The sequence below is a fragment of the Passer montanus genome, unplaced genomic scaffold (assembly GCF_014805655.1).
Source record: "Passer montanus isolate IOZ18808 unplaced genomic scaffold, ASM1480565v1 scaffold10, whole genome shotgun sequence".
Classification (NCBI taxonomy): domain Eukaryota; kingdom Metazoa; phylum Chordata; class Aves; order Passeriformes; family Passeridae; genus Passer; species Passer montanus.
In genome coordinates, this window is record NW_024356505.1 from 10973931 (window position 1) to 10988100 (window position 14170).

Sequence of the window (14170 nt, forward strand, 5' to 3'; positions counted from 1 at the left end):
GACGGGGCATTTTCTCCCCTTTCCCCCCGCTGCTTCCCTGCATAGTTGAAGAATTAATTGTGGTGATAAATACCGCCGCCCGGCTCTGCCCGCACTCCTTCCCTCCCGGCCAGGACGGCGGCTCCTCTCCGGCCGCCGCCGCACCGCCGCCCAGCCCCGGCCCCGCTGCCCGGCCTGGCCAAGGGTCCCCGGTCCAAGGGCAGGGGCGGCGGGGAGGACGAGGAGCGCGTTCCGGTCACTGCCGCGCCGTGCCCGGCGGGCTGGGGTGGTGAAGTGCACTTTGGTGCGGGCCAGGCTAAATACCGAGCAGCGCCTGCCCCTGTCCTTCTCCGGCCGGGCGGGGAGGGCCGGCTCCGCGCCGGGGATTCGGAAAGGGGATACGTTGAATTTGACTTTCCGCTGCCAGCTCTGAGCCGAACGGAACGGTATTATTTACAGTGGGTTCCCAAACTAAACACAATAGTATAATTTAACCTTTCCAAGCACTCGTAAATTTTTACTGCTGTGAAACACAGCGATGCAAATGAGCGCGCTCATAGTTACTGACTTAATAACAACCCCGTGGCTCCCGAAACAATAACTCCTTATGAAATATAATAAATGTATATTTAAATACAGTATACCGCAACTACTATTTTGCTCTTTTTATTGCTTCAGTTATTGTATCATTTTATGTGAAGGTCTCCGATCACAAGGGTGGCGGGATTTTTTTTTCGCGGAGAACACGACCCACTGATGGGATGATTAATTTTGATATAAAATAGTCCGCTTAAACGAAAAAAAAAAAAGAAGAAAAAGAAAAAGAGAGGGGGGGGAGAGAGAGAGGAAAAGAGAGAGAAAGAGGGGAGGGGGGCTGTAATACGGAATCTGATCTTTTAATCTCAGTTGGCCGCAATTAAAACAAACCCCGCCGTATAACTCAAATATCCCTTTGCATAAAAACATATGGCCTCGCTATAAAAATTATGGCTGGAAAACACTGACCCATTAATAGCCCGCGGACTGATTTATACTTTATTGTTCTGCTCCCCCGCCACGTGACAGGCGCAGCCAATGGGCGCCTGCGCTGCCCTCAACTTATTACTGACTCTACTTCTCCGCCAGCACCAAGTTGTTACGTGAAACCCGCAGCCCCGAACCGCGGCGGGTCCGCCGCCGCCCGCCCGCCCGCCATGTCGGCTCCCGGGACCCTCAGCAATTACTACGTGGACTCCTTCCTGGTGCCGGAGGGGGACGAGCTGGCGGCGCCCCGCTACGCCCCCGCCCCGCTGGGGCCGCCGCCGCGGCCGGCGGCGCTGGCCGAGCACCCCGAGCTGGCCCCCTGCAGCTTCCAGCCCAAGGCGCCCGTCTTCGGCCCCCCCTGGAGCCCCGCGCACCCCGCCGGCGCCAGCGGCGTCCCCGCCGTGTACCACCCCTACGCGCACCACCAGGCGCCCGTGGCACCGCCCGACGGCAGGTACATGCGTTCGTGGCTTGAGCCTGTGCCGGGCTCCTTGTCTTTCCCCGGGTTACCTACCAGCAGGCATTACGGCATTAAACCTGAACCGCTGGCGGCCAGGAGGGCTGACTGTACCACGTTTGACACTCACACTTTGTCTCTCTCTGATTATGCTTGTGGTTCTCCTCCAGTTGATAGGGATAAGCAAAGCCACGAAGGCGCATTCTCTGAAAGCAATGGAGAAAGTGAGGCAAACGGAGAGAAACCGCAGATCGATCCAAGTAAGTGGGACGGCGAGGGTAATGGACTTCAGGGCTCCGCGCCGGCCGCGGGGAGGTGTCGAGGCGCTGGGGCTAATTACGCGGCCGAGCACCGGCCGCTGCCGCCGCCGCCGCGCCAGCCCGCCGGGCTCTGCCATCTGCAGAAGCCAGCGCTGCCTTTCTGGGGCTCGAACGGGATCTAGGACGGCTCTGGCTTTCCAGGGTGAAAGGAAAGCAAAAACCCACCCTACAACTGCAACTTAAAAACACATTAAAGAAAAAAAAAAAAAAAAAGGAGAGAGAGAGAAATGCAATAGTCGCCCATCCCCACGCCTGCCACCCCAGCAAACACAGCAGGACGTGCTCACATCCTCCTGCCTCGCCGCGCTCCCAGGCGTGGGCAGACGCCGGGGAGAGGGGTGCCTAGAAAGCACTGGATGTGAATCAGATCTTTTTTGAGACGGCTCTCAGGACAGGGCGGCTATTGCTGGGCTGAGAACAGAAACCTCGCCGTTGACTTGGTTCCTCCCCTCCCCCTTTCATCTCCTCGGTGGAAAACCCCGGGCTGGATGCTCCCAGGACTGCGAGGCTGGCGGCAGAGCGCCTCGGGATTACTATCGCGATTAACGCCGTGCGAATAAGGGTCCTAAGAGGGCGAGGGTTTAATTATGCCAGCTGTAGATTAACTCGCCAGCTCCCTGGGTTTTGCCAGGGATGACACAGGAGAAGGTAGAGATTAAAAAGACAAACAATTTCGATGACATGTTGATCTGGCTGGTTACTCCCCGGGCTGGCAGTTTGAGGTGTGGGGAGGCCAGGCAGGAGGGAGGGAGTTAGAGAGTGAGGAAGAGAGAGGAGGAGAAAGTATTTAAAAATTGTATTCTCTCCAAACAATAAAAAAGGCGAGGGGAGGCGGGGGCAACGGGGCTTTGCCGCGTGTGGTTGCGTGTGACCTCCCCATGTGTCTGTATTTTGGAGTCCATTGTGCCTCACGAGCCTCTGTGCCTGGGGAAATGAGAGCCACGTCCTAAACACGAATACCGGGACACCTGATGGGCTGTTTCTGCGTGGATTTCCCTCCCAGCCCCCTCCCTCCACCTCCCACCCTCCCCCTCAGCCTGAACTTCTGTTGTTTTCGTTGTAGATAATCCAGCTGCAAACTGGCTCCACGCAAGGTCCACCCGGAAAAAGCGATGCCCTTACACCAAGCATCAGACACTGGAACTGGAGAAGGAGTTTCTGTTCAATATGTATCTCACTAGGGACCGTAGATACGAGGTGGCCAGGCTCCTCAATTTAACAGAGAGACAAGTGAAAATCTGGTTTCAGAACAGGAGGATGAAAATGAAGAAAATCAACAAAGATCGAGCGAAGGACGAATGATGGCGACACGTGGGTCAAAATGAAAATGCGTAAAGTAAAAGAAAAAAAAAAGAAAAAAAGAAAAAAAGTTAAAACAAACAAACAAAAAAATCATCCCCTCGAGCCCTGCCATGCAATGCGTCTGGGTCCAGGCCTCATTTTTCCCTTGGCAAATTCTGATTATGATTGTACAATGATAGTCACAGAGGCCAGATTGCCAGGAGAGGTACAGTAAGACTTTTAATTTTCTAATAGGAAAGAAAAAGGGGGCATTAGCACGAAAAGGCTGCTTAACTGGCTTGTATAAATCTACCTGTTTCTTCACTTATGGAAAGAAAAAAAAAAAGAAAAAACTACCTTTTCATAATGCACAACTATTTACGGACTGTATAGTTTAGTCTACGTAGCTAATTTTATTTGCTTTTTGCGTGGCAGAGAGATCTCTGCTCTAATACTTGAACACTGTGTTTTATTGTGGTAATTATGTTTGTGACTCAATTTATGTGCTTGGGTGCTGTACCGGATGTAATGGTGTAAGCTAGAATTCAATTTGAACTCAGGTTGTTTATTATAAAAATTGCATAGAGTATAGCTCTGTAGTGTATTAAGTCTTTTCTGTATAATTAGACAGTTAACCTTTGATTGTAAAATATATATATTATATATATCCCAATGCAAAATAAAAAAAAAGGTAGAAAAACCGTTCGTTCGGGATGTCTGGGAATTACGGTTCTCAAAATATGAAGCAAGTAATTTTAGTATGCACAGTTGATACATATATAGTACTGTCTTTGTCGGTTGTATATATAATCTATATATTAAAAAAAAGTAAATAAACAGACTAGCTTAAATATTGTTTTTGCACCAGTGAGCAGTTAGCAGATTTCGGAGCTATACGTATATGTGAAAAGGGTAACTACCTATGGTTTATGTTTGAATTTTAATCGAATGATTTGATGGTTATTGTAATGAAGGTTAATTTTATTGATAATAAATTATACATTATAAAAACCTACATTTGGTTATTGTAAATTTGTATCGATTAAAAAAAATCTGGGAAGTTATGTTGATGCAGAACGTACACTGTCTATTTTGAAACAGTTACCTCATGGCCTACTGACCAAATCGTTGTGTTGAAATGATATTTAACTTTTTGCCAAATAAAATATATTGATTCTTTTATATTTTGTGATGTTTTAAGATTATTGAGGAGAGATTCTTCCACGGCACACGGAATCTCGCCAGCAGATGTGGCGAGGCTGGGGCAGCTGCAGAGGCGAGGCGACGAGTGGTTATTATTTTCGAGCCAAGGCAAACCCACGGTTTTATAAACGCAGCCCCCAGGTGATGGAAATTTGGTCTTATTTTTATTTAAAATGGACAGATTCAGGTGGTAAATGCTATAATTTCTCTGAGGGCAGGGATTTCTCCCCCCTTTGGCGCGATCTGGTGAGCTGGTGCTCAGCAGTGCGCGGAGGGAGCCCCTTGGATGGCAGCGGGGCACGGTGCCGAGCTAACGCCGTTTTCATAAAATCCGCCGCCGGGCCGGGGGGACTGGGACCAAACCAAAATGTCCGACGTTCTTTAGCGCGGACAATAATGTAAATCTGCTCAGACAGCGACATTTAAACTGAGATTGTTAATTAGCCTCCACCAGAAAATGTCCAGCACTAAGCGTGCTTCCACAACCCCTGTGAGAAGGCTCGCCTTACCAAGGCGTTCATTTCAAATTTCCTGCTAGAGATAATTGCCCATGCAAAATATGTTATTTCAAACGTCATCCACTTTTTTCCTTCCCTTGCCTTCACTTTTGTAATTTTTTTTTCCCTTTTAAATGTCCCGTGGCAAATAAATACAACCCGTCGCGTTTTACTAGCACCTCAGATTATATATGTATTTATAGGTAGATATAGAATCAGATAAAATTTTACTGACAATTATGGTAGAATTTATGGTGTCAATTTTAGTCGCTGATTTAGCCGAAGGAAAGCGGCGCGCCGGCAGCAGTCTACAGCAGAGAACACGAAATTGTATTCATTTTTAAAAAGAGAAGGATGGTTTCTTTGGAGTGGAATATTTCCATACATCCCCTCCCCGTTGCACCTACCCCTCCCCCGCCGCCCCAAGCCAAACCAAGCTCAGCAACAAAAGAAAATAGCAAAGTCTATGAGCTTGCTGAAATTTACCCTTGTTTTGGGCGGACATCTTACAGCTCACAGTGGATATCCTCCATAACATGAATCGCAGCACAGCTCTACACCACACCGACCCTTGTTTGCAAATATGGCGAATAACAATAAAATCCTTCTTGTTTTATGAAGGTACCATTACGCATATATACATATATATATGTATATGTATTGAAAGCAAAATAGGACGGAACACGCTTATGGTCTTGGCAGAAGTTGTTGTTAGGAAAATTCAGAGCCATACTACAGTGCAATAAAAGAAAATGACTGCTGTAACCATTTATGGGGTGTAAAACGCTGCAGGGCTGAAGACAAAACTTAGGGAGCCGGCAAGAAGTTTACAGATGTGCAGAACTGCGGGAGGGAAAAAAAAAGCTTTCGACTTCATCTTAAAAAAAAAAAAAAGGAAATAAATCGGAGGTAAGATTTGATGAGTTCTAATTAGCAAAAGGGAGCTCGTTCTGGCGTGCACACACACAAAAAAACCCCTAATTGATCCCCGAGCCAGTATTTGGGGATGCTGGGACGCCCTCTGTTGTTGCAGACAGAGGCAACTTCAAAGAATCAGCATTAAGAGTGTGTAATAAATGACGGGTCTGCAAACTGTCTGGAATTCGGCCCTTAATGAGTTTACAACTGTCCAGCCACAATTAAGATTTTCTACAAAAGCCTTTTCATTTGTTTTGTCTGGCTGTTTTAGATAAAGCGGGAGAGCGGAAATAACAACCTTTTATTGGCCTTCCCGTGCTCCATCCCGGGCTGGGAGGCGCACATTTATCTTGCCGCGGGCCGGGGCGCGGGCCGGCCGGGCGCGGCAGTGGCGGCCGGCGGGCGGCAGGTGGCGCTGTGAGCCCGCGGAACGGCGCCCCGCCGCCCTCCGCCATCAAGCGCTCGGCCGCCTCCCCGACAGCTCCTAAAATGTCGACTTTATGGGAGCATAACTGCGCTTGGAAGCGCTGAGGTGGTTTTAACAAAGGCCCATAGGTCTCAGGGTGCTTTTTGCCCCCCCCGCCTTATCCCCGATTTTTTTCCCGCCTTATCCCGCCGACCGAGCGCCGTCAGGGCGGCGTTTGCCGCCTGGCCACGCTCAGGGCGCTCGTGGAGAAAGTAAAGCTTGATCTGCACCAAGGACACACCGTGCATTTATTATTCTCAAAATGCAGAGACATTTCCTATTATGTGATAGAGACGGATTGAGCCCTGGCACCCAACTGCCAGCTCCTCTTTTTCTCCTTTGCCCCAAACCTTTGCTCTTTGCTTAAGCTCTGAGCCTGCAAACAGGGTATCCTGATTTCCCGAAGGGCTGGTGTGAAATGAAATATTGGGAGAAAGGGGGAATTGAAGGGTCCGGGCAGGATGGAAGAGGGTGTCCCCGGCTCAGCCTGGGAGGAGGGCGCCCGAAGAGCTTCACCCTTGGAGCTCTGGGGCCAACCGATGAATTTTTCCAATGCCCTTGTCCGCTCGGCGTGGCTGAGACAGCCGTGCGGGGAACCGGCAGTGCTGCAAAAATCTAGTTTGAAAATTATTTACCGGCGGGTGAAATTCTTCAACAGCTGTCTTTGATACAAATAAAAAGCCCTGCTTGTGTCCGAAGCAATTTCAGCTCTGTGGGACCCGTTGTGGTTATATTACACAGATGTGAGAAGGCTGATGCTCTGCAAACTTGACGTGTCTCTCAAAGTCATTCCTAACTTGTTCTTGCCGTCTATTTTGTTTCCTCGAATCGTTTTCCTTTTTTTTTCTTCTTCCCTTTTTTTCTTTTTTTAATTTTTTTTCATTTTTTCTTTTTTTTTCTTTTTGCCGCTTTGCTTTTGTTGGCTGCCGCGTCTTAAGAATGAGGCTTAGTGTGGAGTTGTGGAATATTTTCAGACGGCAATTGCCAAAAGAGACGGGGGAAAAAGTAATTGGAAGGAAAACAAATGCAGGAGGGAAGGAAGCATAAAATATGGGCTGAAGGATAAACGTTGTATTTCGTAAGTTTAAGCCAGACAACTAAACAAATCCCTGCATAGTACTCTGTAACAGAACTACTTTCTCTGCATCTTACTTACATTTCCTTAAATCAAAGCCATTCTTTTTATATCGAAATTCAGCAACGGGAATGTACTGAGCTAGTTTTTTCCCGCACTGATTCAAAGATTTAATACTTTCTAGGGATAAGGATCAACAGCCACTCCCTGCTTTCTAACAAGAGCCTTCCTATCAAACGTTAGTCTACAATGGCATTGCTAAACTTATTATGAGTAATTATTTTTTTCCTTGGGCAGTAAAATTATATTGAAATTAAAAAGTGTTTATGCATCGTCATACTAAGTAATAACTTGGCACAGCATGTTCCATTATAATCGTGGATAAATTATGGCGAGAACAGATTCCAAACCAACAAAATCTTCTCTACTATGAACCACATCAAGATACTGCTTAGTACACAAGCCATAATCATGTAGTGCTCCCAGGTCGCTTATAACTTACAAGCACCGTTTTATCACTACATTTTACTTCCCGGAAAAGCTCAGTGCCAAAGAGGGGTAGTCCAGAACTTACAAGGAAAAAAAAAATACAATTAATCCGTCCTAGAGGATTATTTTTTAAAGCGTGTGAGAATGTTACCATGACCAAAACCTTGAAATCTGCGCCTGTTCACCCTGTCTCAATGGGAAAAAAAAAAATTTAAATGAAAAGCGCATTTACAGGCGCGGTAATCTAGCCTGATCCTGTAAGCGACAAAACGAGAAATTTCAGAAGGTGTTTCAGAACCAGCATTATGCCTAACTCGCAGAGGGTGGGGGGAGTCAACAAGGTGGCGGGGACCCTTGTCTAGGGGTCCTTCTAGCATTTATTCAGTGAAGGCTTTTTGATAAATCTAAACGGCTGGCAAGGAAAAATAAGCTGAAAGCAAAATACATTTTAGAAAAACGTGGCAGCGATAAACAAACATAAGCAAAGAAAAACACATAAATGTGCAAATTGTAGAGAATCGGAGAGGATGAAATGCAACCACCCAGACAAACTATTTGGTCCTACGCTATCCATATTTAAGTCTAGACATTGGTTATATTTGCTGTTTCTTTTTTCTTGCATCTTGGTATGTTGTCACCAGAGGAGCAATTTATTGGTCTAATGCCATCTACTTCAGCCTCTTTGATCTTCTTGGTCGTCGTTTTGTTTGCATCGCTTTCGTTTAAGTTCTTGGGCCTCTATTCCCTTCCAGCAGCCTCTTCTGCCGGCAAGTTCCCGCACCGCGATTGCGACCGCAGGGATATTGTCTAATATTGGTGAATTGGAAGAAATAACCGAAGGGGCTCTCTCGGCGGCTTCTCCCTTATGCCTGCGAATAATAACCGCGTTTTCACACACTTAACACTTGGCAAACATTTACACACATCCACCACATCTGCACGCTCTGAAGCACCAGTATCTCAGGGATCTGGCTTTCAAGAACTGACTTGCTTCTGTCAGTAACCTGTGCTCAGGGGGCCGCAATGACCGCGCATAAAGGGTGCCAAAGGGTGCGCGGGTGCGTGCTGGAGGTGTGCAGGGGGGGAGAGGGTGCTCCACGTTTACAAAACACAAAGTTTAGGGTCCGTGCGAAATATCGGCAAGAACAATTTTAACTGGTGAGAAAGTCTTTGTACACGGGGCACCAAACTATAATTGAAAGGAGAATTTCCGGGGCAATTCCATTGTGCTTCTTCCAGTTTATGATGTGCAATACAGGCAGGCAGTAAAAGCTGTCTTTACCAGGACTCCCTGTCTGAGGGAAGGAAACTCATTTTACGATCCGTTTAAAGGAAGGGCACGGAGCAGCATCCTCAATGGAGAGCCATTCGCATTGTTGGGGAGCCCAGTGTTTAGAAAAGCAGCAGCAGCTCTGCCCGTCATGCGAGCGCTCCGCAGCCGCCTGACGCTCCGGACCGCAAGGTATGCGGGCAGAAAGGTAACTCGGGCACTAAACAGGGGCGGCGAGTTGGAGCCATTCGCAGGCGATTTCTTCAGCTATGGAGTTTCGATTTATTCCCTTTTTATTTTTTGAGACATTCAGAAAGTTGAGTCTTTTTTTTTTTTTTTGGGCCATTATTTGCGGTGGGTGGTAGGGGTTTTTTGTGCGTTCTGCTGTTGGGTGGGAGTTTTTTGTTTAGCTGGATGTCGTTGTTTGTTTGGGGGTTTGGTGGTTTTTGGGGTGTTTTTTTTGGGTTTTTTCCTCCTTTTCTTTCCCGGGGAGGGCGACTGTGATTTTTGCCCCCCCTCGGGGGCTGGCTGCTGGGAAGCGCCTTGCTTCCCAAGGCTCGGCAGCGGAGCGGGGTGCCCGGCAAGCCCTGTGGCAGGGTTACCTCCTGCTTCTTGCCACTACGCGGAAACAACGCGGGGCGGGGGGGGCGAGGAGCCGCCTCCCTCAGACCTGACGCGCATGGACAGCCACACACGTACGCATTCAGAGCGTTCGCATTTGATTTCTCCCGGCGCCCCCCGGTCCGGCGGCGAGCAGGCGGGGTGCGGTGTGCCCGGGGGCCGGGCGGGCGGCGGCGGCGGTGCCTGGGGGGCGGCTGGAGGGCGCTGCCGGGCGCGGCGGCGGCCGCGGGCCCAGCCCGTCCATGGCCGGGCACCGTCGGGCCCCGGCCGGCACCACCTGTGAGGCGGGCGGGGATTGGCGGGCGGCGTCACATGACCGGTCACGTGCTGCGGGCAGCTCGGTCCAAAAGAAAATGGGGTTTGGTGTAAATCTGGGGGTGTAATGTTATCATATATCACGCTACCTCGTAAAACCGACACTGAAGCCTGCCGGACAACAAATCACAGGTCAAAATTATGAGCTCTTCGTATTATGTGAATGCGCTTTTTAGCAAATATACGGCGGGGGCTTCTCTTTTCCAAAATGCGGAGCCTACTTCTTGCTCCTTTGCAAGCAACTCCCAGAGAAGCGGCTATGGACCAGGCGCGGGTGCCTTCGCCTCCTCCATGCCCGGCTTGTACAATGTGAACAGTACCATATATCAAAGCCCGTTCTCTTCCGGATACAGCCTGGGCTCTGATGCCTACAACCTGCATTGTTCCTCTTTTGATCAGAACATTCCCGTCCTCTGCAATGAGCTAACCAAACCCAGCTGTGAGAAAGCGGAGGAAAGCAACCTGCACAACCAGGCTGAGCCTAATTTCCGGATATACCCCTGGATGAGGTCTTCAGGTAGGGGCGAGCGGAGAGGGCTCGGAGCCGTGGCAGCCAGGCAAAGCGTGTCGCCAGGATTACTGTCAGCACAGCCTTTATGGTTTTAATTATAGCCGAGGCGCCATTGCGTAGAAAGCCCGTGGCATTGTATGTAAATGAGTATCATAAAACTTTTTATTGCCCAATTAATGGGTTCTAGCCTCGTAAATTTATTTAACTCCATTTGCTATGGAATTTTAGCATTGAGTTGATTTGCGCTGTTTGCTGTGAAAAAGCGGAGAGTTGGCTGCGGGCTCCCCACGGATAAAGCGTCTCCCCTGCCCTCTTGTCGAAGTTGGGGGGGAAAAAAACCCCCAACAAAATCCCGCTCGCCGGGCGAGGCGGAGGGGACAGAGGCGCTTGGGAGCGAGGGACGGCGTGTCGAGGACTTTGCCAGCTCGCGTTGCCACTCTGGTCCCCCCTGCCCTTTCCACGGAGATAAGAATCTATAGAAATGTACTAAACAGGAAAACGGAGGGGGGGAGGGGGGCACTGGGGCACGAGAGCCTGTGTGAAAAAGGAGAGCTCTCTTCTGGAGCTAAATGCTATGTATTGTTTACGATCCAGGCGGGATGGGTGGGGGGAGCCCACGACATTAAAATAAAATAAATACAGCCCGGCCTTCCAGCTTTTTATTTCCCCTTGCGAAACGTGAAAGTCTGGAAGGTTTTAGGGAAATACATCGCCTGGGGGAAAAGTTCCTCCTCCCAAAAGCAATTTCCTCCCCCACCTCCTCTCCTGAACGCTTTCTCTTCACTTTTTCTAGGTCTCGAGCAACTTAATTTTTGCCCTGCCTGAGCAGGGCAGGTCGTGTGGCTGAAATGTCTTTGTTAGGGCAAAGTGGGGGGGCGGGTGGAAGTCGAAGAAGGGGATCGTTCACTCTGGCTCGGCCAATTTTTTGTTTGTGTGTTTGTTTGTTTGTTTAAATTTAAATATCAATAAGAAAAATAAAAATAGAAAACTTTCCACTTCTCTTCTTGTCTAACTCCTGGCCGTGTATGTGTGTGTGTGTGCCTGTTTTCAGGTCCAGATAGGAAGCGAGGGCGCCAGACCTACACCCGCTACCAGACTCTGGAGCTGGAGAAGGAATTCCACTTCAATCGTTATCTGACTCGGCGGCGAAGGATAGAGATCGCCCATGCCCTCTGCCTGACGGAGAGGCAGATCAAAATCTGGTTCCAAAACCGGAGGATGAAGTGGAAGAAGGAGCACAAGGAGGAGAGCTCCAGCACCCCGGCTCCCAACGAGCCCACGTCAGCAGCAGCCTCTGTCGAGAAAGTGGAGGAAGACGAAGAGGAGGAGGACTAAGGAGTCCCACTCGAGGAAGTGATCTCTTAGAATAGTGTGTGCACATGACAGTTGGAAAAGCTCCCTTTAAAGGAGAAAGGAAAAAAAAAAGAGAGACTTTTTATTAAAAATTAAATCAGTTCCCTTTAATGATCATCTTGAAAGCAAGCGTTTGCAAACATGAAAACATTTCTTGGGTTGGTTTTCCAGCCTTCTCTCCACTCTCCCATACTCCCCAGACCTGCCCTGTGCCGAACCTTTCGGTAATATCTCCTAAGAGCATCTTGCAATCAGCTTGGTTTTTTTTTTTAATCTTCATTAACCCAAACCTGGGTGGGTTCTTCAGGGGACATTTCAGTGGGAGAACTGCTGCTTGCACAGATAGTAAACCGTGACCTTCCGAAGTAACTACCTGACTCCATAGTCCCAATCATGCGTAAGGGGAAAAGTGCATTAGGCTCACATTAAGAAAAACTACCTAATTTTGAATAAGTAGCTCTGCACTTCTCTTTTTGTTTTCTTTTTTTTTTTTTTTAATTGTTGTTAGAAAAGTATCTTAAGTAACAGCTACACTAACAAAAGGTTAAACAGCAAATAAGGGGGGGAAAATGTTCCACAAACCACTACAATCTACAGCAATTATTTGTACTACCTATTTTCCAGACTACCTACCTATATATCTTGCTCTGCCTACCTATCTTCGAAAGTATACTGTATTTTAGTAGTCAAAAGGATGTTACAAGGTTACTAATGTGAATCGCAAAATGCTTTTAGACATGTAAGTGTAGTCGTTCGAAAAGCACGCATCAATAGCTTTGGTATAGAATTTGGTACCGAAAAGTCTGAATATATTTAAATTTAAAATAATATATTTATTCCAAAGCAATTATAAATGAAAACCATATGCTGCAATATATCTTTGTTCTCGATTCTTTGCTATTTCGAGAGAGGAAGCAAACACACGCCAATATTGTACAAAGCGGTTTAATATCTCCCGTTGGCTTCTACCTTCAGCTGCTTCTGCTAAAGGCCGTTTTCTTATTCTACGTTGATCTTACTTAATATAGCGGAAAGTGTTCTTTGAAAAGTGAATTTAAATGATCATGTAACCACCTTAAAAAAAAAAAAAAATCCACAAACTGTTTGTCCTGATTATCTGAACGTGTTAATATGTAATACCATGAATTTTCCTACAATAGCAGATATTGTAATTTTTTTGTCATTTATATTCGTCTTGAACCTCATTTGTAAGATCATGTCATAAATTGGGAAGTATGTAATTAATTTGGAAACTTTGTAGCATGATGTATTGTTAAGAACTCTGTATAAATCCGTCTTGAAGGTTTGGCTAAAGTTTATTCACAAATTGTATGTTACAATGTGTTTCGGTGTGTTCGTTGTGAACATTTGGATATGCCGTGTAAGTATTGGAAGTGGGAAAAAAAATGTCTGTGAACTCTCTTTGGAAGTGATACCGTGTTCAACTATCTCCCACGATAAATGTGTTTTATGTTACACAGAAAATAAATATGCTTGTTGACAATGAATTGCGTTTCTTTATTAAGGAACCAGTTCGAGGGAAGCAACAAAAAATATATTACATAGACTAATAAAGAAATTAGACCATCTAAACAGTTTTTCTTTCGGTAATCAGAAAGGGGGGGGCGAGAAAAAAAACCAAGGTGATGAATTGATAGGAATCAGTCAATATCTCTATCTCGACTTCATGATTTTTTCCCTAGCGTTGTTGATTAATAAAGCGGAAAGCCTCCTTTATGGGAGAGCTTCCTTCCACCGTGTTCCCGTGTCCTCTTGCAGTCATTACCCCAGTCCAGACGATCGGCGATCAAGTCGAAATCGCATGCAGAGAAAGAATATTTTGTAATGAACAGAAAGTGAAAGACGAAACTTCCAAGTGTAAATGGATCTGATCGGGTACATGTGTGGTTTGTGTGTGCGGCTTTCGGGGGCCAGGGGGCATCACGGTAGCACAAAAATGGGGGGAAACTGCCCCGCTTTAGAAAACATCTTATTTTTGCCAGGTACCACGTAATATCAGTATTCGCCCACCCTCCCCCCCCACCCTTGCATTTTTTTTTAATAATTAAAATTTTTAAAAAATCGAACCTGAAAAGTCCTTTTATTCGGCCGCATAAATACAGGTAAGACCTGGAGCGTTATTTGCGCTGAAGTTCCCTTTTTTCTACTACACTCCATTCCTGGTCAACGCACTAATTGTAATTTTAATAAAATTAGTACAAAGTCCAGGTCTTTTAAAAAACTCCAGGGCTGCCTCTGTGGTAAGATGGCGCCTCTCTAAGACCTGCCTCTTCTTAGTGATGAGGAAAAGGCCATAAATCCGTTGTTGTTTATGAAAATTTACAACTTTGCAATACAACTTTATGAGTTGTTCGGTTTTTCCATTGGTCGT

The 14170-nt window shown here is 47.1% G+C and overlaps 2 protein-coding genes and 1 long non-coding RNA gene across 3 annotated transcripts; 2 read left to right on the forward strand and 1 right to left on the reverse strand.

The window, feature by feature from the left end:
• Positions 1-631: 631 nt before the first annotated feature.
• LOC120501192 lies at positions 632-1728 on the reverse strand. The gene is made up of 2 exons (XR_005627242.1): positions 1590-1728; positions 632-768 (listed from the first exon to the last, which is right to left on the reverse strand). It is a non-coding gene; the product is annotated as an uncharacterized LOC120501192 (long non-coding RNA).
• HOXA9 (homeobox A9) lies at positions 965-4075 on the forward strand. The gene is made up of 2 exons (XM_039707057.1): positions 965-1719; positions 2843-4075. The coding sequence occupies exons 1-2, from the start codon at positions 1173-1175 to the stop codon at positions 3079-3081; spliced, it is 786 nt and encodes a 261-aa protein (XP_039562991.1). The 5' UTR covers positions 965-1172; the 3' UTR covers positions 3082-4075.
• A 5769-nt stretch (positions 4076-9844) lies between these two features.
• HOXA7 (homeobox A7) lies at positions 9845-13286 on the forward strand. The gene is made up of 2 exons (XM_039704294.1): positions 9845-10431; positions 11477-13286. Exons 1-2 carry the CDS (start codon positions 10056-10058, stop codon positions 11758-11760), a joined length of 660 nt encoding a protein of 219 aa, XP_039560228.1. The 5' UTR covers positions 9845-10055; the 3' UTR covers positions 11761-13286.
• The last annotated feature ends 884 nt before the right edge of the window (positions 13287-14170 follow it).

Coding starts and splice junctions, on each gene's coding strand:
- HOXA9 (XM_039707057.1), top strand. CDS start 1,173: ATGTCGGCTCCCGGGACCCTCAGCAATTACTACGTGGACTCCTTCCTG. Junction 1,720..2,842: donor GAAACCGCAGATCGATCCAA/GTAAGTGGGACG, acceptor TTTTCGTTGTAG/ATAATCCAGCTGCAAACTGG.
- HOXA7 (XM_039704294.1), top strand. CDS start 10,056: ATGAGCTCTTCGTATTATGTGAATGCGCTTTTTAGCAAATATACGGCG. Junction 10,432..11,476: donor CCCCTGGATGAGGTCTTCAG/GTAGGGGCGAGC, acceptor GCCTGTTTTCAG/GTCCAGATAGGAAGCGAGGG.